The 21,179-nt window shown below is 43.2% G+C and overlaps 1 protein-coding gene across 1 annotated transcript; it reads right to left on the reverse strand.

Moving 5' to 3' along the window:
• Window positions 1-2,225: 2,225 nt before the first annotated feature.
• Window positions 2,226-5,487, reverse strand: TCHHL1 (trichohyalin like 1). Its single transcript, XM_073232937.1, is given in 11 exon segments — window positions 2,226-2,541; window positions 2,544-2,588; window positions 2,591-2,926; window positions 2,929-3,018; window positions 3,021-3,421; window positions 3,423-4,122; window positions 4,125-4,181; window positions 4,184-4,261; window positions 4,264-4,490; window positions 4,492-4,763; window positions 5,190-5,487. Coding segments are annotated over 11 exon segments (2,592 nt in total). The 5' UTR covers window positions 5,328-5,487; the 3' UTR covers window positions 2,226-2,293.
• Between the last annotated feature and the right edge of the window lie 15,692 nt (window positions 5,488-21,179).

Genomic DNA, 21,179 nt, shown 5'->3' on the forward strand with positions numbered 1-21,179 from the left:
ATGTATTAGCACTGAATTATGTAGAAATTATCTTTTTGCAATCCCAAATAAAATAACATACCAGGCAACGATTAGCAATGGCTACTAAAATTGGATTGTTAAACTCACAATTTCTGAGCCCCCTAGTCAGTGAGAATATCACAAAAAGAGAAGCAACCAGACATATTTAAGCCAAAAAATCAAACCTGAATCTGACCAAGTCTTTATTTCTAAGACTCTGGTTTATTAAAAATACAGGGGTCAGAGAAACATGTTAACATCACAGGAACACAATCAACAATATCCAGAGTGTGGAAACTAGAAAAAAAAATGACCTTCAATAAATAAATAGCAAGGAAAATAAATGGGGAAGGAATGTTACAGAATGAAAGAGATTTAGAGCCATATAAGCTAAATGTAATTGGGAAACAACATTTTTGGAAGAAGATAAAATGATTCATGACATATTGGGGAAATTTAAACACGATGGCATTTGGCAGTAAAGTTAGCTATTTTTACATGTGAAAATAATATTGTGTTTATGCTGAACAAATCCTTATCTTTTGGAAGCATTTACAGTGGAAATAATAGGATGAGTCTAAAGTCCATCCATCCATTGTTTTGTCTGTGACACAAAAGAACAACTTGATCTCAAATTTGGAAGTTAGGAACTATTAGTGTCAATACAACAATATATCTATTTTTGTAAAATCATAAGAACTTGTTTTATAAATGATATGTTGTTGTTAGTGAATATAGCTCAACTTTCTTTGAATCACTTTATATTTTTAGATCATACTATGGTAAATAATGTAATTTTTACAGATATCAAATGAGATAATACATGCAAAAGACTATCCAAACTGTAAGCATTATGAAAACACAAATTCCTAGTATTATGTGAAGTATTTTATTTTATATTTTTCTCTCTAAACCATTGAGATACTGCTCCTCATTCTAATATTTTGTATTTTCTGATGTGATAGAAAGAGCAGGGGTTTTAGATTCAGAGAAATCTTAGTTCTCATTTGTTGGATTCTCCCAGAGGAGGACGCCGCCCCAAATCACTCACGAAAGGCGTCTCTTGATGCAACAAACAAGAGGAATTTATTCAGGAACCAGCTAGCTGGGGTCCAAGTTCGCCCGACGCAGCGGGTCTCAACAAGGACCCTGAACACACAAAGCCAGAGGTTTTTATAGCATTTTCCACAGCCACAATACAGTGTTTTTCCATAGATGCATACATTTTCGGTTGACGCCACATCCTGGGGTCTGGTTAGATAAAATCACTTTCAGAATGTTTAGGGTGGTTCTAGCAAGATAAGCTTGGTATGTATGATTAACTGATTTGAGGTTAGCTAACTAGAGGTCACTACAATTAACACTGGCTGACAAACTTGTTTTTCAAGGTTCTAATAATTTTCCTCCTTCTAGGTTAGAGGGTGGTGTTTAAGCCTTTAAGATGGCTGTGCTCATGCTAACTTTTGATTCTTCAGATCCTACACATTCTAGTATTAGGATTTAGTGACTATGGGAAACAGGCTACTTAAAAACCTTTTGAGTCCCAGTTTATTCACCTGTAAGCTAGACATAATTAAACCTATTATCTCAATGTCATTTTAATTCTTCAGGGAAATCATACATGTGAGCCCATTAACAAACAGTACATGTTCAATAAATGTTAGCCATCCTTTCTAACCCTTTAACAATCAAAGCTCTCAGTAATAATATATAAAAGAAGTAACCAATGTTTAGTCATTATTATAATTCAATAATTCATAATTAACATTACCTGTATGTATGAATATAAGGTGAGCTACCTTCTACTTATTTTTTGGAAAAGACAGAATGGCTTCACCTTTGAGTCTATAATTACTTATATTATGGCATGCTGTCTCAAATATTTTTTCCTAAACAATGCAGTATTTTTAACAGAAGACAAGTTATCCTTTAATCATTTCAATCAACAATACTTTGTGTTGCTTAGAGAAATCATCTGATGAAATTGTTAAAATAAAAGGTACAAATATATTTTGAAAAATTGTCTAATGAGAAAGACCATTTTGGCACACTTGCTAGTAGCGTTATATGGAAGGACGTTTGGTGTGACATTTCTTTGGTGATAGCTCCTCCTGCTGAATGTTTCATTATTTTCTTGTGTAGAAATTTAGGGAGGGAATTTAAAGGATTATTAATCTGCATCTGAATACATGCATGGAAGTATTGAGAGTGATTGGGAAGGAAGAAGTTGGGGCATGTTGAGATGTGTAGAGTTCCTTGGAGTTTCTCCTTGGATAATGATAGTAATAATGATTCAATGCATTGTTGTGCTCATCTCCCTTTGTGGTAGTGGTTCCTCCTTCTGAGGATGGCCCTGCTTATCTTCCAAGGCCTGGGGAGCTGATATTTGCTGTGCATCAGCAGGATCCTCATCAGACAGAAGTTGCCAAATGTACAGTTGTAATTCTTGGCTGTCATTGAAAAAGACAGGACAATCTGAGATTTCACTGCTGAGGGATGTATCTAACTTGTTGCAGAACTCTGGGTTTGATACTGTGGCTGGCTAAGCTTGATTTGATGCTCCTCTTGGGTTGTGTCTATTTACTGTGGTGCCTGAACAGTGGACTGCAGTAGACCATAGCCCTCTCCACAGAACAGGGTTCTTGTTCCCTCTGCATCCTCTTTTCAAGGCCTGAGGGGGGAACTGAAGCATTGTGTCCTCTCTTGGCTGGAAGTTGTTGGTCACTACCTCCTCCTGCCAGCTCCTGGTGGCTCTTATCCTCTTCCAGTGTTGCAGGTTCCTCTGTTTTAAGGTGTGTCTTGGGAGAGGCTGAATTGCCCTTGTCCAGACTTTTCACTAGAACCTCCTGGTTCTCTGGTGCTTTACCTTCTCTTTCTTTGGTGCTTGAGCCCTGGACCTCTAGCTCTTTTCTTCTGTCTTCCTTACTGAGAATGGACCAGTGAAGCCTGCATCCAGGGCAACTGTGGTCTTTGACTCCTGTGCCTCTCAGTGTCCACCAGGTGCACAGCTGGGTCCAAACCTTTTGGCCTCGAGCCCTCACTCTTGTGCTCTTCTCTGGCAGGCCACTCCAGTTTCCTAGTGAGCTACATTTCCTCTCCTCTGACTTCCAGCCCCACCAGCTCCTGAGTTCTGTTTTTCTCACCCACTGCTACCTGTTTCCGGATGTATGGGTTATTATTATGACTTCTTTGCCCAGACTGTTTGAGTGGGTCTACTTGGCTCTGGGAATTCCCTTGCACAGGGAGGTCAGTTGTATCTGAGCTGCTGTTACAATCCTCTAGAGTCAGGCTTTTGGGGGTTTTGGAAGACCCCTCATCATTCTATGTGACTGTTAGCTCAGGATCCTCCCCCTGGTAACCATTGTCCTCCTTGATTGGTTTGTCATGAGTCTTGGTGACCCTCTTACTCTTTTCCAAACACGTTTTCAAGTGGTGCCATCTCCTTTATTCCTTCTGTCGCTTCTGGTGTCCTTTCTGCTGCAGGGGCATGCTTTCTGCCCATAAGTGCTTCTGCTATGCCTTCCTCACCGTGTCTCGCCTCTTCCCTCAGGGTTGCTGCACCTTCAATATCAGGATGATTCTGCTCTCCTCCTCCGGAGTTTAACTCTTGTGTCATGGAACCTTCTTTGGCGTCCCATTCTTTTGATGATTCCTGGAGTTGCTGATACTTCCCGCTCTGTGTTTGGTCTCCCAGGGCTGGTGACTGGGTTTTCCTCTTGCTTTCTTCCTGTCCTGCTGTCCCATGGGTCCCAGGGCCCCTCCACCCTTTCCTTTCAGCTCTAACACTGGGTGTTTCTGAAACATTTCTGCTGTCACGTCTGATTAGTAGGTCCTTCATTTCATGTTCTTTTTCTTGTTCTGACGGTTCCTGGGTCTCAGGTGTTTTACCACCATCCTCAGGATCAGTTGATTTCTGTGCCTGGACTGGTTTCCAGGCACTACCTTGTTCTGGCAGGTCAGCATGCTCTGAACTGGACTCATCTTGCAGTGGTGGTGGTTGTATTTTAGAGTGTTCCTTAACACTCTTTTCTGCCACAACTTCCTGATCTGCAGACGGCCTCTGTGCTTTTTCTTCTGGTAAACTTTGGGTTCCCAGGTTCCCTTTCTATTCTCCAAATTCTCTCTTGTCTTTGTGCCACTTTGCTCCCTGGGGGGCATATCTCCCTCCCTGGGGATCTCCTGTCCTGCCCCTCCCCCTTTGTAGGACTGCCGATCTATTCTGATCCTGACATTGGCTTATTTATCTCAGGCTGGGCCCTGTGTCTCCTGTTGCTGATACAAACTGGGCCATGTCCTAGCTCTGTTTATCTCCTTCCAGGTGTCGGTTCTTAGGGTCATTGTGTTCAGATGCTTCTACTGGCAGTCTGTGAGCCTTGGTGTCTCCCTGTGGGTCTACCCTATGGTGTCCAACTGCTCCCCTTTCCTTAGGACTAAACTGAGCTGATGATGCCATTTCTGAAGGAAGCATCATTTTGTCCTGAGTTGGAGTTTCCTCTGTCTGCTGGATAAGTTCCACTGATTGCCTGAAGGTCAATATCATCTGGCTTGTGCTCTGGTTTAAACACTTTTCTTGGTTCTGAATTTAGTAATGAGTATATGTCAAGATAGCAGGGATTCAACAAGTTAAAGATGGCAAGAGGAAATTCATCAAAATTGATGATGTTATCACTGTCAATATCCAGTAGATTCAAGTGTCTCTCGACAGCATGAATGGCATGTGGTTACATGAAAACACAGTGAGAAAGCAATTTGTTTGTAGGTGGCTAAATGCCCTGAGTGTCTGCATATCTCCCAAGAATCCTATTTTTCCTATTCCTCAGGAACTGGTGAAATTTCTTCAAACAGTAAGAAAAAGTTGGTTCTGGAAGCCATTTTTCCTCTGAAGGCTGTGTCTAAGAAGGAGCATTTATATCACTTGAGAGTTGCATTTAAATCCATACTGGCTCATGACTGCTATCAGAAGCCTACTTTGCAGAAGCAATAGTCCTAGTGAAGAAAACCTCATTTTTCTCTATAGCTTTGGCTAAGCAATTGCACAAAGTAGGCAACTGAGACTCTTCAAAAGCCAGTGAGTACTGAGAGCATATTGCCGAGTATAAAATGGGCACAGATCATTTATGTCCACCTTGTTTGGTTTATGGAGAAAGGGCAAGTGGAGAGGAATTTCTCCAGCTTTGTGAGCACCTCACTTGAAGAATGTCCCCAAACTCATTCTGGATTAGCTGTTTCAGCTCTCTGCAGGTCAGTGTTGCCTCTCCAACATACTCCCTGGCATACTTGTGGAATGTCTTGATTACACAGAGGATGTCTTTCAGGAGGCAAGGCATCTTTACAAACTCAGGAGACTGTGAGAAAGAACAAACAAAGCTCCTTTCCTAGGATGGGTCCTTCAGGAAGGAGATGCCAAGATTGTAATTCTTTCTGTCCCTCTCCTAGTTTCAGTGGCATCATCTGTTCTATTCGATATCCTAAGATATTATATTTGAACTACATGTCTGATTTAGTTTTCTACCAGACAGTATGGTGAGATAAGATATAATACAGGTGGGTATTAGAAGAGACACTACACTCCACCCTGTGGAAAACAGCAACACTCATGAGTTCAGAGAAAGCTTTATTGCACAAGAAGAGTAGGAAAAAGAACTCAGACATAAATACTAAAATATGCATATGAAGCCAACAGAGTGGGACCAATCCTTCCAGCCTCTTCTGAGAATGTCCACCGGTTTACTTCCTACCTCCTAGAAGTTCAGTCTGGCTTCTCTGCTTAGGAAAGTATAACTTTTAAAGTTAATAAAGCTTCTAGAAGAAGAGAAATAACAGCATGAAAATCAACCCCTGTGTATGTAAGCTGTAGTTTAAAGTTTTTACTAAGAAGACATAGCTTACTGAAATTACTGGTAAAACAGAGTCCCAACCCCTGTCATTACCCATCATTTAAATGATTCTACATTTTCATTTTAACATAGGTCTGAGTCCATGTCTTGTTAAATAACATTCATGACTATGTCATACAAACAGCTTATATATATATATACACATATATATATATGTATATATATATATTTATATATTAAAATTTTGGTGCCACTAATCTACAATTTCATGAGGAACATTATGTTTACTAGGCTCCTCCCTTCACCAAGTCCCTTCCACATACCCCATTAGAAACTGTCCATCAGCGTAGTAAGATGCTATAGAGTCACTACTTGTCTTCTCTGTGTTGCACAGCCCTCCCCGTGCCTCCCCCCACATTATACATGCTAATCATAATGCACCCTTTCTCTCCCCCCTCCCTTATGCCTCCCTTCCCACCCATCCTCCCCAGTCCCTTTCCCTTTGATAACTGTTAGTCCATTCTTGGGTTCTGTGATTCTCCTGCTGTTCTGTGCCTTAGGTTTTTTCTTTGTTCTTATACTCCACATATGAATGAAATTATTTGGTACTTGTCTTTCTCCACCTGGTTATTTCACTGAGCATAACACCCTCTAGCTCCATCCATGTGGTTGCAAATGCTAGGATTTGTTTTCTTCTTATGGCTGAATAATATTCTATTGTGCATACGTACCTCTTCCATTCCTTGTATGTTAGGTTTTTCTTTTGTTGCTGCTATAAATACTAAAAGCTGGGAGAAGAGATAATTCTCCTTTATCCATTGATCTACTGATGGACACTTAGGTTGCTTCCATTTCTTGGCTATTGTAAATAGTGCTGAGATAAACATAGGGGTGCATCTGTCTTTTTCAAACTGGGCTGCTGCATTCTTAAGGTAAATTCCCACAAGTAGTATGCCTGGGTCAAATGGATTGCTATTTAGAGTTTTTTGAGGAAACTCCATACTGCTTTCCACAATGGCTGAACTAATTTACATTTCCACCAGCAGTGTAGGAGGGTTCCCCTTTCTCCACAACCTCTCCAACATTTGTTGTTGTTTGTCTTTTGGATGGTGGCCATCCTTACTGGTGTGAGGTGATATCTCATTGTGGTTTTAATTTGCATTTCTCTGATGACGAGCGATGTGGAGCATCTTTTCATGTGTCTGTTGGCCATCTGAATTTCTTCTTTGGAGAACTGTCTGCTCAGCTCCTCTGCCCATTTTTCAATTGGATTATTTGCTTTTTGTTTGTTGAGGTGTGTAAGCTCTGATCTTGTTGATGTGTGTTGATTCTTTTTTCCTCTTAATAAGTCTGGCTAGAAGCTTATCTATTTGGTTTATTTTCTCAAGGAACCAGGTGTTAGTTTCATTGATTTTTTCTATTGTTTTATTCTTCTCAATGTTATTTATTTCTTCTCTGAACTTTATTATGTCCCTCCTTCTGCTGACTTTAGGCCTCATTTGTTCTTCTTTTTCCAATTTCGATAATTGTGACTTCAGACTATTCATTTGGGATTGCTCTGCTTCTTTAAATTTGCCTGGATTGCTGCATACTTTCCTCTTAGAACTGCTTTCTCTGTGTCCCACAGAAGTTGGGGCTTTGTGTTGTTATTTGTTTCCATATATTCCTTGATCTCTATTTTAATTTGGTTGTTTATCCATTGATTATTTAAGAGCATGTTGTTAAGCCTCCATGTGTTTGTGAGCCTTTTTGCTTTCTTTGTGCAATTTATTTCTAGTTTTATACCTTTGTGTCCAAGAAGCTGGTTGGTAGAATTTCAAGTGGTCTATTGTGGAGATTGTTCCATGTGCACTTGAGAAGAATGTGTTTCCTGTTGCTTTTGGTTGTAGAATTCTGTAGGTGCCTATTAGGTCCATCTGTTCTAGTGTGTTGTTCAGTGCCTCTGTGTCCTTACTTTTTTTCTGTCTGGTGGATTTGTCCTTTGGAGCAAGTGGTGTGTTGAAGTCTCCTAGAATGAATGCATTGCATTCTATTTCCTCCTTTAGTTCTGTTAGTATTTATTTCACATATGTTGGTGCTCCTGTATTGGGTGCATATATATTTATAATGGTTATATCCTCTTGTTGGACTGAGCCCTTTATCATTATGTAATGTCCCTCTTTATCTATTGTTATTTTCTTTGTTTTGAGGTCCATTTTGTCTGATACTAGTATTGCAACACCTGCTTTTTTCTCGCTATTGTTTGCATGAAATATCTGTTTCCATCTGCCGGAGACCAAAGAGCCTCCACCCACAAAATGGCGAAGTCCCTGCTTCTATTCCGGGTTCTCTGCTTCCGCCGGTGCCAACCAAAGCCCAATCACCCCTTTACACCTTCCCGCCAGCGTCACCTAAGGTCCAATTGCCTTTTGACCCACCCCTTCCTTGCTGACCTGTATAAATTAAGCCTACAAACAATAAACTTGGCCAGCTTGATCAGACATCCTGTCTTGCTGGTCGTTCTTTGTGTCCCTTGCTTGTTTCATTTCTGCAGGCGTCTCCGGCACACTCCACGTTCGTCCCGCAGGCCGGGACAACTGGCGCCCAACGTGGGGCCCTGGGACTCCTGCTGAAATGTCTGCTCGGAAGCCCTGGCCAGGCATTCTTCTGAGTCATCACACGGGTATTCACCTGATGTTGACTCTGCATTGAGGATCACTGTGAATCACCCGTCTGTAATACAGATCCTGGAGAGGTGAGTAGACGCATCACCCAAGCAAGCATCTTAAATACCTCTTGTGAGTTCTCACTGATCCCCTCCCTCTAGTTTGCTGCTGTGATTTATTCCTTGTTTTGTCCTCTGGTTGTTCCTCTCTGAAAACCTTGTGCTTACTTTGGGCTAATAGTCATTCACCTCTAGGGCCTGCACAAGGGACTCTGACTACAGAGTCCTTGCCCTAGAGGGTCCGAGCAAGCGGATTATACTTGCCAACCATCCTATGTAAGCAAGGGCTCACCTGAGCTGATGAGAGTGCCTCCAGTAGTTCAGAACATTGGCGTGGTTGCGGCTGCATTAGTATAATTCCAAGTTACATAGAGTTGAAATCCCAGCCGTCTTAATGGGCAACTCACTGAACTCCCACGAGGTATTTCTTAGCGGACTCAAGGAGTCCCTCAGGACACGAGGAGTAAGGGTTAAAAGAAAAGATCTTAGACAATTTTTTTCCTTTATTCATGAGACTTGCCCCTGGTTTCCCCTCGAAGGCACTATCAATCATAAATGTTGGAAAAGAGTTGGTGATGCCCTCCAAGACTTTTATCAGACCTTTGGCCCTGAAAAAGTCCCTGTTTCAGCATTTTCTTACTGGAACCTTATTCACGACATAATTGAGGTTCATTCTCAAGATCCTTACATTAAAGATATAATTAAAACAGGAGAAATAGCCCTTAAAGAAAACTCCCGACCACCCTCTGCCTGTCCTTCAGTATCCGTAGATATCCCTGAAGACCCCACCGCTCCTGTTAAAGAATCTCCTAAACCTCAACCTAATATAAAATTTCCAGACACTCACGATAAACCTGATCCTCCTAAAATCCCAAATATCTATCCTTCACTCACGTCTTTAAAACACCAAACAAATCATTTAAGCCTAAACAATGAAGAGTCCTTAGAAGAACAAGCCGTCCATTATCATGCAAATGAAGACCCACTGGCGCTTTACTGGCGCCAGCCCTTTATAGTGCCTCTAATAAAAGCTTCAGACCCCCTCCATATAAACCTATTTCCCCTCAATGTGCCCCTATATTTCAAATCCCTGATCTAGAGTCATCTCACAAATTCCCCCTTTCAATTGACCCCATCCGACAAGCAAAAATTTCTCTAACCAAAGAAGTTTCTTCACTTAAAGACATTTTGCAACAAAAACGTGAACATGTTCAGCTCATTAAAGAGATTAAAGCCCTTGACACCGAACTAACATCATTAAACCCCATGCAGACTCCCTCACTCCCCAAAAAACCCATAAAGAAAGTGAAACCTAAAAGCCCAATCCTAGCCTTCCCAATCACTCGTGGTTGCCCTCTCACCCGCGGTCGCCGCCCAGAAACCCCCTCCAAGTCAGAGAGGAGAGTGAGGATGAGAACGCCCCAGACTCCCAAGACCCAGATATTCCAAACCAAGAGCAGAGTTCTGAGGGAGAGCCCTCAGACAATGAAGAGTCTGGTGATCGTATAGAAAAACCAGCTAAAACCCAGAAATACCGCCGCCTTAACCTTAAACACTTAAAAGACTTAAAAACAGCTGTTACCAATTATGGCCCCACAGCTCCTTTTACATTAGCCTTAAGTGAAAGCCTGAGTGACCGGTGGTTGACTCCTAATGACTGGCTTTCCCCAGCTCGAGCCGCCTTGTCAGGAGGAGAGTATGTTTTATGGCGCACTGACTTTGTAGAAAATTGCCGTGAGATTGCGCAGCGCAATAGTGAAAGTAAAACTTCACGCGCATGGACAAGAGATAAACTGCTTGGGCCAAGCCCCTATGAAACAAATGAAGCCCAAGCAGCCTTCCCCCCAGGCCTTTTAGCTCAAATCCAAAACGCAGCCCTTAAAGCCTGGCGGCGCCTCCCTCCTAAAGGCTCCGCTACTACCTCCCTAGCAAAAATCCACCAAGGTTCTGACGAGCCTTACAGCGACTTCATTAGTCACCTGACAGACGCTGCTGAGCGACTAGTCCGGGGAGGAGAAACAGAAAGTGCCTTTGTTAAACACTTAGCTTATGAAAATGCTAACCCGACCTGTCAAGCAACCATAAGACCTCACCGTTCAGGCAGTCTCTCTGATTATATTAAACTTTGCTCAGGCATAGGTACCTCTCATGCAATTGGATTAGCCATAGGAATGGCATTAAAAGACATTAAAATAGATAACAATAAACAAAAAACTTGCTTTAATTGCAAGCAACCAGGACACTTTGCCCGCCAGTGTCCGACATGGATCCAGTCTCACCTACCTAGCGCCCCCCCCCCAAAACTGTTTGCCCTCGATGCCGGCACGGTTTACATTGGGCTAAAGAATGCCGTTCTAAGACAACTATTGAAGGCACATCCCTCCCACCGCTCCAGGGAAACTCCCAGAGGGGCCAGCCCCTGGCCCCTTCACCGAGCACGAACCAAGGGGCTATCAGGTTCATTCCCCAAGCCCAACAACAGCGAGTCCTCCCTGCGCAGACATCAGTTCTCCCTCCTGTGTTACCCCAAGAAGCACAAGATTGGACCTCTGTTCCGCCACCAACACAATATTAATACCCGACCAAGGTATCCAGCTGCTCCCTAAACTCAGGACAAGTCCAACCTTATATAGTAGCTGGATTACCCACCAACTTATGGGGACGTGACATTTTATCACAATTAAAACTTGTCATGGCTAGCCTGAATGATATAATCACCCGACAAATGCTTAACCAAGGCTATCTGCCTGGCCAGGGCCTAGGTAAAAATAGCCAAGGTATAAAAGAACCTCTTACTGTCATACCCAAGAATGACCGTTTAGGAGTAGGGAATAAAAATTTTCCGTGATGGCCATTGACTTTCCTGTACCCCACACAGACAAAATAAAATGGAAATCGACTCTCCTGTCTGGGTAGATCAATGGCCTTTGACTCAAGAAAAACTTACAGCAGCCAACAAGTTAGTACAGGAACAATTAGCTGCTGGACATTTAGAACCCACCACCTCTCCTTGGAACACTCCTATATTTGTAATTAAAAAGAAATCAGGAACATGGAGACTCCTCCAAGACCTCAGAGAAATCAGCAAAACCATGTTCTCAATGGGAGCCCTTCAACCCGGTCTCCCCTCTCCAATAGCCATCCCAGCTAATTACTTCAAGATCATTATCGATCTTAAAGATTGTTTCTTTACCATTCCACTCCATCCCCAAGATAGAGAACGCTTCGCATTTAGTATTCCCGTCACCAATTTTAAAGGGCCAATGCATCGCTACCAGTGGAAAGTACTCCCTCAAGGTATGGCAAATAGCCCCACACTGTATCAAAAATTTGTAGCCCAAGCCATAGATCCCCTCAGACCCCAGTGGCCTTCCATCTATATCATTCATTATATGGATGATATCCTCCTGGCTGGAGCATCCAACTCTGAAGTCTTAAAATGTAGCCAAGAATTGACCACCCGTATCACCTTTTTCGGTCTCCAAATTGCTCCAAATAAAATTCAATTAACAGATCCCTATTATTATCTTGGCTTTGAATTAACCTCAAACAAAATCACTACCCAGAAGATCCAATTAAAAACATCACACTTACAAACATTGAATGATTTCCAAAAGTTCTTGGGAGACATTAATTGGCTCAGACCCTATCTTAAACTAACCACTGGAGAGTTAAAACCTCTTTTTGATATACTACAAGGAGACTCCAATCCCTCATACCCTCGGAAACTGTCCACCCAGGCAAAAGAAACTTTAAGCATTGTTGAAACAGCTATACAACAACAACAAACTACGTTCCTATCCTATGACAGACCCTTCGCTCTCATCATCTGTAATACGCCACACACCCCTACTGGAGTTTTATGGCAAAACAATCCTTTGTTATGGATCCATTTGCCCTCCTCCCCACCTAAAGTTCTTATCACATACCCCTCACTTGTTGCAAAGATTGTAAAAATAGGCAGAGAAAAAAGCCGCCAGCATTTTGGCAGAGACCCTGATCAGCTTATCATTCCTTATACAAAAGAACAAACAGATTGGCTGTCCCAGAATGTAGATGACTGGATTATATCCCTTGCCTCTTTCCAAGGTAAAACCGATAATCACTATCCCTCACATAAACTCCTTCAATTCTCATGACTACATCCCTTTATTTTTCCAAAAGTAACCTCATTCACTCCTTTAGAAAATGCCTCTCTAGTTTTTTCTGATGGCTCCTCCTCTGGTATTGCTGCCTATGTTATAAACTCACAAAGTTACAGTATTCAGTCACCCTTTAAATCAGCCCAACTTGTAGAACTATTTGCTATCTTACAAGTTTTTTAAATGTTGAGCCAAATCCCTTTTAATCTGTATACCGACAGTGCCTACATAGCATACTCAGTTCCTATTCTAGAAACAGTCCCTTATATTAAACCCTCTACCAATGCTGTTTCCCTCTTCCAACAACTCCAAACCTTTATATTACTCAGACAAGCCCCTTTCTATATTGGACATCTGCGAGCCCACATCGACCTTCCTAGTTCCCTCTCCCAAGGCAATGCCCTCGCAGACAAAAATACCCGCTTCACATATTCCATTACAACCGATGCAGTCACCAAAGCTAGTCAATACCATGCTCTTCACCACGTGAATGCTCACACTCTCCGACTTTTATTTAAACTCACCAGAGAACAAGCTAGGCAAATTGTTAAAGACTGCCCAGGGTGTGTAACCTTACTGCCCCTCCCTCATTTAGGAGTTAATCCGAGAGGCCTACTCCCTAATGAAATCTGGCAAATAGATGTCACCCATATCCCTGAATTTGGAACTCTTAAATACACTCATGTAACTATTGATACCTACAGTGGTTTTATATTTGCCACCCTCCATAGTGGTGAAGCCACCAAAAATGTCATAGCCCATGTTCTCCAATGCATTACTGTTATTGGTAAACCTCAAACTATTAAAACAGATAATGGGCCTGGATACACTTCACAAGCATTTCAAAATTTCTGCATCAATTCCAAATCAAGCATATCACAGGTATTCCTTACAACCCCCAAGGGCAAGGAATAATCGAACGAGCCCATCAGACACTAAAGAATACAATTAATAAGCTTAAGACCAACACTGTTTACCCTATAAAAGGCTCCCCAAAAAACCTCCTTAATCATGCACTATTCACGCTTAACTTTTTACAAATAGACAACCGCAACAAGTCTGCTGCCGACAGGTTGTGGCACCAAGAGACAAAAAACCAATTTGCAGAAGTCTTATGGAAAGATCCTCTAACCTATAAATGGCATGGTCCTGACCCAGTTCTTATCTGGGGTAGAGGCCACGCCTGTGTATATGATACACAGGGAAATGGACCTCGATGGTTACCTGAGCACCTTGTCAAACCCATTAATACCCCTTCAAAACACATTAATAATAACCCAATACATTCCAGGGAGGAGAATCCTCCCTGAGAACAGTTTTTCCTTGCCTTTCAGGGAGAAGATAAATATTCATCATCATTGGACAAGGTAAGCCCACCTGACCTTTGTTAGCACAGTTGTAGGCCCACTACCAGTGATCTTGCCTATTTTCATTGAACCCTAAAACGTCATCATGTCTACTATCCATTCCCTTATTGCTACTGTAATAGTCACTGTTGTCCTAGGAGGACTTGGACCCCCTCCAAATAAGGAAGAACTCCTCATTCAGTTGTATGGAAGCCCTTGTGATTGTAAGGGAGGAGTGATGGATTTAGAACCTAGCCTGAGAGGACATACGCAAATAACATCTCAAGGGGAAAAACCAATAGCTGAACCTCAGCTTACTACCAGAGGACCTGTAGACTGCCAAGACAAAATAGCATACCTCCCAGCAGATATCTCTGCAGGCGGATTTTCATCCGGAAGAGGTTGGCAGCCCCAGTCTTGGGAATGTGTAAGAAAGCCCAAAATTATACCTACAATTAATGGCAAACCAGGGCCTTGTCCCAACCCCTGCCAAAAAGCCACTGAATTACACTCTACCTGTTACCGCACTGTCCAACAGTGCACCGGTGCCGATGGCAAAAAATATCTAACAGCCATCTTATAAAATGGTTATACTGGTTCCTTTGGAGGTGAGTATGATTATAGCAATCCCCGAGGACATTCTAAATATGCACAAGCCTCCTGTCATGGCCAAATTGGCAAGGCGATTTGCTGGCCACCGCAAGCCCCGATCCACATATCTGATGGCGGTGGACCAACAGACAAAGTGAGAGAAGCCCAAGTTCAAAAGAAAATTGAAGAAATTATCAAAGAAATATACCCTCCCTTAGAGTATCACCCTCTAGCCTTGCCCAAGTCTCGTGGCATAGATCTTGACACCCAGACTGCTGATATCCTAAAAGCCACCCATAGCGCACTAAACGCTACTAACCCCAGCCTTGCTGAAAATTGCTGGCTATGCATAACCCTTGGTACACCTATGCCCCTCGCAATTCCCACTAACGCTACTAATACACTGCCAGAACAGAATTGTACTCTTAACTCACCCTTCAGAGTACAGCCTATAGGATTTAACTCATCCGTATGCATACAAAAGCAGCTCCAGTATAATAGTAATGACGTAAATGTAGGATTTGCCTCTTTCACAGATTGCTCCCAAGTTTTCAATTATTCCTCATCTCTTTGCCCCACTATTGGACATGTTTTTGTCTGTGGAGGAAACCTCGCCTTTACTGACCTACTCACAAATTGGACTGGGTTATGTGTGCAGGCCAGTCTTCTCCCAGATATTAATATTATCCCAGGAGAAGAACCTATCCCCATACCCAACCTTGAGTATATAGCAGGGCATCCACGCTCTAAAAGAGCCATCCAGCTTATCCCACTCCTAGTAGGCCTCTGGATTACTACCGCAGTAGCCACAGGAATGGCAGGAGCAGGAATAGCTGTACATTACTACCATAAGTTGTCCCATCAACTAATCAATGACGTCCAAGCCCTCTCAGGAACAATTAATGATCTCCAAGACCAAATAGACTCTCTAGCAGAAGTAGTTTTGCAAAACCGTAGAGGCTTAGACCTCCTCACAGCAGAACAGGGAGGCATCTGTTTAGCTTTACAGGAAAAGTGCTGTTTCTACGCCAACAAGTCAGGCGTCGTCTGAGACAAGATAAAGACCCTTCAAGATGATCTCAAAAGAAGACGGAAAGAACTCCATGACAACCCTCTCTGGACGGGACTAAATGGGCTACTCCCCTACCTTCTCCCCATATTAGGCTCTTTCCTGGGATTAATACTAGTACTTTCCTTTGGCCCCTGGGCTTTTAAAAGACTCACCCAGTTAATTAAAAAACAGATTGACTCCCTCACAGCAAAGCCCATCCAAGTTCATTATCATCGCCTTGCATTAGCTGATCGAAGTGTAGATCCTTACATAGAGCCTTGCGCCAAGAGAGACCCAGCAGTAACTTGGAAATAAAAAGAGCCACGTCAAGGTTTTCTCGTCCTGTTCCTTGACAGTGTTCCTGGGCAACTAAGACGGGTAGTCAATGATGGGTAATTAAGAGGATATACCTGCAAGAACAGATATAAGACCTCTAGTTAAAAGGGGCTGATCTAATACTGGGGCAAGCTCCTATATGTATAGGCCGATTCAGTATTGGAGCAAGCTCCCCTGAATATGCCAGGCCGACTCCAAAAGGAGGCAAGCTCCTGGAAAGAGGCCAGGTATAAGACCTCTAAACCTAAGACAGGCACCATCTACCCAGAAGATAAGTGGCTCATAGCACCCTAAGTAGTGCTTCAACCCCCTAAAAGAACAGAAAGGGAGGAGATGCCGGAGACCAAAGAGCCTCCACCCACAAAATGGCAAACTCCCTGCTTCTCTTCCGGGTTCTCTGCTCCCGCCGGCTCCAACCAAAGCCCAATCACCCCTTTACACCTTCCCGCCAGTGTCACCTAAGGTCCAATTGCCTTTTGACCCGTCCCTTCCTTGCTGACCTGTATAAATTAAGCCTACAAACAATAAACTTGGCCAGCTTGATCAGACATCCTGTCTTGCTGGTCGTTCTTTGTGTCCCTTGCTTGTTTCATTTCTGCAGGCGTCTCTGGCACACTCCACGTTCGTCCCGCGGGCCGGGACATCCATCCCTTGACTTTTAGTCTGTGCATGCCTTTGGGTTTGAGGAGTCTCTTGTAAGCAGCATACAGATGGGTCCTGCTTTTTTATCCATTCTATTACTCTGTGTCATTTGATTGGTGCATTCAGTCCATTTACATTTAGGGTGATTATTGAAAGATATGTACTTATTGCCATTGCAGACTTTAGATTCATGGTTACCAAAGGTTCAAGGTTAACTTCTTTACTATCTCACTGTGTAGCTTAACTCATTTATTGAGTTATTATAAACACAGTCTGATGATTCTTTATTTCTCTCTCTTCTTATTCCTCCTTTTCCATTCTTTGTATGTTAGGTTTTTTTTTTGTTGTTCTCTTTTGTGTTTCCTTTGACTGCTTTTGTTGGCTGTTGATTTTATTTTTTACCTTTAGCTAGTATTTGATTGTTCTACCTTCTTTGCTGTGATTCTATTTTCTCTGGTGACATCTGTTTAGCCTTAGGAGTGCTTACTTCTAGAGAAGTTCCTCTAAAATACTCTGTAGAGGTGGTTTATGGGAGGCAAATTCCCTCAAATTTTCCTCATCTGAGAATTGTTTAATCCCTCCTTCCCATTTAAATGATAATCGTGCTGGATGCAGTATTCTTGGTTCAAGGACCTTCTGTTTCATTGCATTAAATATATCATGCCTTTCTCTTCTGGCCTGTAAGGTTTCTGTTGAGAAGTCTGATGATTGCCTGATTGGTTTTCCTTTGTAGGTGACCTTTTTTCTCTCTCTGGTTGCCTTTAATACTCTGTCCTTGTCCTTGATGTTTGCCATTTTAATTATTATGTGTCTTGGTGTTGTCCTCCTTGGGTCCCTTCTGTTGGGAGTTCTGTGTGCTTCCATGGTCTGAGTGACTATTTCTTCCCCCAGTTTGGTGAAGTTTTCAGCAATTATTTCTTCAAAGACACTTTCTATCCCTTTGTCTCTGTCTTCTTCTTCTGGTACCCCTATAATGTGGATATTGTTCCATTTGGATTGGTCACACACTTCTCTTAATATTTTTTCATTCCTGGAGATCCTTTTATCTCTCTCTGCATCAGCTTCTCTGCATTCCTGGTCTCTGATTTCTATTCCATTAACGGTCTCTTGCATCTCATCCATTCTGCTTTTAAGTCCTTCCAGAGATTGTTTTATTTCTGTATTGTCCCTCCCAACTTTGTCCATTAGCTCTTGCATATTTCTCTGCAGGTCCATCAGCATGGTTAAGACCTTTATTTTAAATTCTTTTTCAGTAATATTGGTTAAATCTCCAGGTTCCCTCTCATGGGATGTCTGGGTTATTCTGGTCTGTATCAAATTCTTCTGCCTTTTCATGGCAATAGAAGTAGTTGTGGGGAGTTGGCACATGTGTCAGCTGTGAGAACAATGTCCCTTCCCGCTTGCACCTTTCTCTACTGTGAGAATGTTGACCCCTAGTGGCTTGTGCTGGGCAGCTGTGTGCCGACAGGGTCTCTGGGTCTGGCCCGGGCAGCTGCGGAGGTGGCTCTGCATGGCTGCTGTGGGTGTGGCCAGTCTCAGGCCGCTGCTCTGCTATGGCGAGGCCACACTGGAGGGGGAACAGGCAGGAGGCTGTTTATTGCTGTGAGGGTCCTCAGAGCTGTGCTGCCACCCAGTGGGGTAAGGCACCCAGAGTTCCATGGGATTCCCTGCTGCTGGGCTGAGTATACAGGGATGCTATCATCCAGCTGTGAGGCTCCTGTCCCTTCAAGACTTTCAAAAAGCACTCGCTTTTCTTTTGTCCCAGAGGCACCAGCTGTGGGAACCCACTCACAGGTTTTATTGTTCCATTTCCCTAGTACCCAGCACACCATGCACTGTGTGTCTGCACTCCCAGTGCAGATGACTAGGGCTGGGTATTTAGCAGTACTGGGCTCCCTCTACCTTCCTTCTCTGGCTCCTCTCCTCCCACCAAGGATCTGGGGTTGGGGGTACACTCAGGTCCCTCTGGGCTGTGGTTTGTATCTTACCCCCTTCATGAGGTGCTGGGTTCTTGCAGGTGTAGATGTAGCCTGGCTGTTGTACTTTATCTTCTGGTATCTATTTTAGGAATAGTTGTATTTTCAAAAACATACATGGTTTTGGGAGGAGACTTCTGCTGCCCTACTCATGCCACCATCTTGGCTCCTCCTCAAACTGCTTATATTTTTAAAAAAAGAAAATGATCAAATGAGTTCCAAGTGCAAATAATACATTTGGGTGGCTGAAGCTCCCAATTCAGAATCATTAATAGTGGTTGTCTTAGAGTGTTTCCTCTGGAATCCTTAGACAGTCTCACATAGAAGCAAAGCAGCAGCCAAAACCCTAGGTATGCTAAGCAGATATCTATGAAACTTACCTTGTTCACAAGTGAGATAAAGTGAAATGTGGGGTAGTGGGCTGTAAGCTGACAATAAATGCGGAAACCTTTTATTGAGTCCCTAATTACACAGTTAGGAAGGAAACAGCCTCTGGGTCTAATGCCCCAATTCATCACCACCAAACCAAGTCTCCTCTCCTCTACTGTTAGCTGTATTGTTTTTATTTCCTTCTTTAGGCAGCTTCAGTTAAATCTTGGCTTCAGTCTCATCCATCCAATGGAAGGGGAAGGAGTATTTTATTTCATTTACTGGCTTTTGCAGGTTATGGTTTTGAGGAATCTTCTGGATGTGTTGGCTTTTATTTTTTCACCTAAAGACACATTTACATTTCTGTTTGAGAAATCATAGGGCTGGCAGGGACCTCAGAAGTAATCTGATTCCTTTTTCTGTCCACAGGATGGACTGTATTTGACCTAGCCTGGAAAGATGTGTGTTAATCATGTACTTAAAAATAGAGGGCCCATTTAGGCATGTGACAAAAGTGGAGATACTGATTGATTCAGGTGTTTCAATGTGCTGCTCTCCTTGCCTCCAGGCAGAGTTAGAGAAAAATCTCTTGCTGGTGTGCAGAACTTTGCTTACCTACAATGTGTTATTTTAAAAATGTGATGGACATCTGCTTTTTAAAGGCACTTTTATAAATCAAGGACCTTAGATATGAGCATTTGTATTATGTATTATTTCTGTAAAGGGGAAAGGGAGACAGAAACCATCAAGCTGTGGATAGGTGGGAGTGAGCCTATGATGCTAAACTGGTAAATATTTTTATCATCTCCTAAATCTGGGTCCCTCTTAGTAGAGAATATTTAATTAATAGGAAAATTAGATTCAGTTGTTTTTTTTAGATATTTAAAAAGAGTATAGAGTATATTTTAAAACACTTTGCCTGTTTATAAAAGGATGTAAGCAATAGATCCATGAAAATAAGTGTAAAAGACAAAAGACCAAGAAAATTGGAGGAATGGGATGGGGTATATGAGAACGCTGAAGCTAAGGGAAACATTGGTATTGAGCAAAACCTCATTGATCTTCCTGATAATCAAGACAAGTACAAGGGAACTGAATGCTGGGGTGGGGGTGGGGATGGAAGAAATCCACCTATAAAAAAAATGTTCTCAGGATTCTCCTTAAGAAAAGGAAGAAGATGAGATCATGGGAAGATGGCAGGGTGAGTAGTTCAAAGGAAATCTCCTCCCCAAAACATATATATTTATGAAAATATGATAAATACAACTATTCCTAAAAGAGACACCAGTGGATGCAGTACAACAGCCAGGATACATCTACATCTGTGAGAGCTCAGGATCACACAAAGGGGGTAAGATACACAAGCCATGGTCAGGCGAACTCAAACTCTCCCCCACCCCAAAATTCGGCTGGAAGAAAGGAGTTGGAACGGGGAGGGAGTGAAAGCCCAGGATTGCTAAACAACCAGCTCTAGAAATCCGCACCCAGAATGCAGACACAAGGGTGCTGGATATTAGAGAAACAGAAAAGCAAAACCTGTGGGCAGGTCCCCACAACCAGTGCCCCTGAGACAAAAGAAAAGCGAGTGCTTTCTGCAAGTCTTAAAGAGAAAGGGACCCCCTAGCAGGACGAAGTTGTCACAGCAAACATAGCCAGCAGCTGGGAATCTTGCGGAAACATAGGAGCCCTAAACCCTGGGGAGGCAGTGCAGCTCGGAAGTCCCTCATAGCACTAAGTAGCCTGCCAGTCATTCCTCCAATTGGCACGGACCCTGACACACTGGCCGGCCCAGTAGTGGGAGAGTGGCAGCGTGCGCTGGAGGCGGAGGTGCCTGAAGGGACCGGGAGCAGATCCGTGTACCAACAGCACCAGAGGGGACCAAAACAGGCTTGTGCAGCCTGCAGCAGTGCAACCGAACAGCCCAGGCATGGCTCATGCGCACCGGTGGCAGGGGAGCCAGAGGAGCCTGGTAGAGGCCCGTGAGCACCTGCAGGGGAGCCAGAGGGAGGAGGTGTGCTCCCAGCAGCCGACCAGAATCCCAGCCCAAGGCACAGCCACCCGGGCCAGATCCAAAGGCCACTGTTGGCACAGAACTGCCCAGCAGGGTTGCCACTAGCACAGAGGAGTGCACCTGGCATGCCTGCCACTCCCTGCAGGGCCCCACGCTGCTCTGATGGACACCCTG

This window comes from Manis javanica, chromosome 4 (assembly GCF_040802235.1).
Source record: "Manis javanica isolate MJ-LG chromosome 4, MJ_LKY, whole genome shotgun sequence".
Classification (NCBI taxonomy): domain Eukaryota; kingdom Metazoa; phylum Chordata; class Mammalia; order Pholidota; family Manidae; genus Manis; species Manis javanica.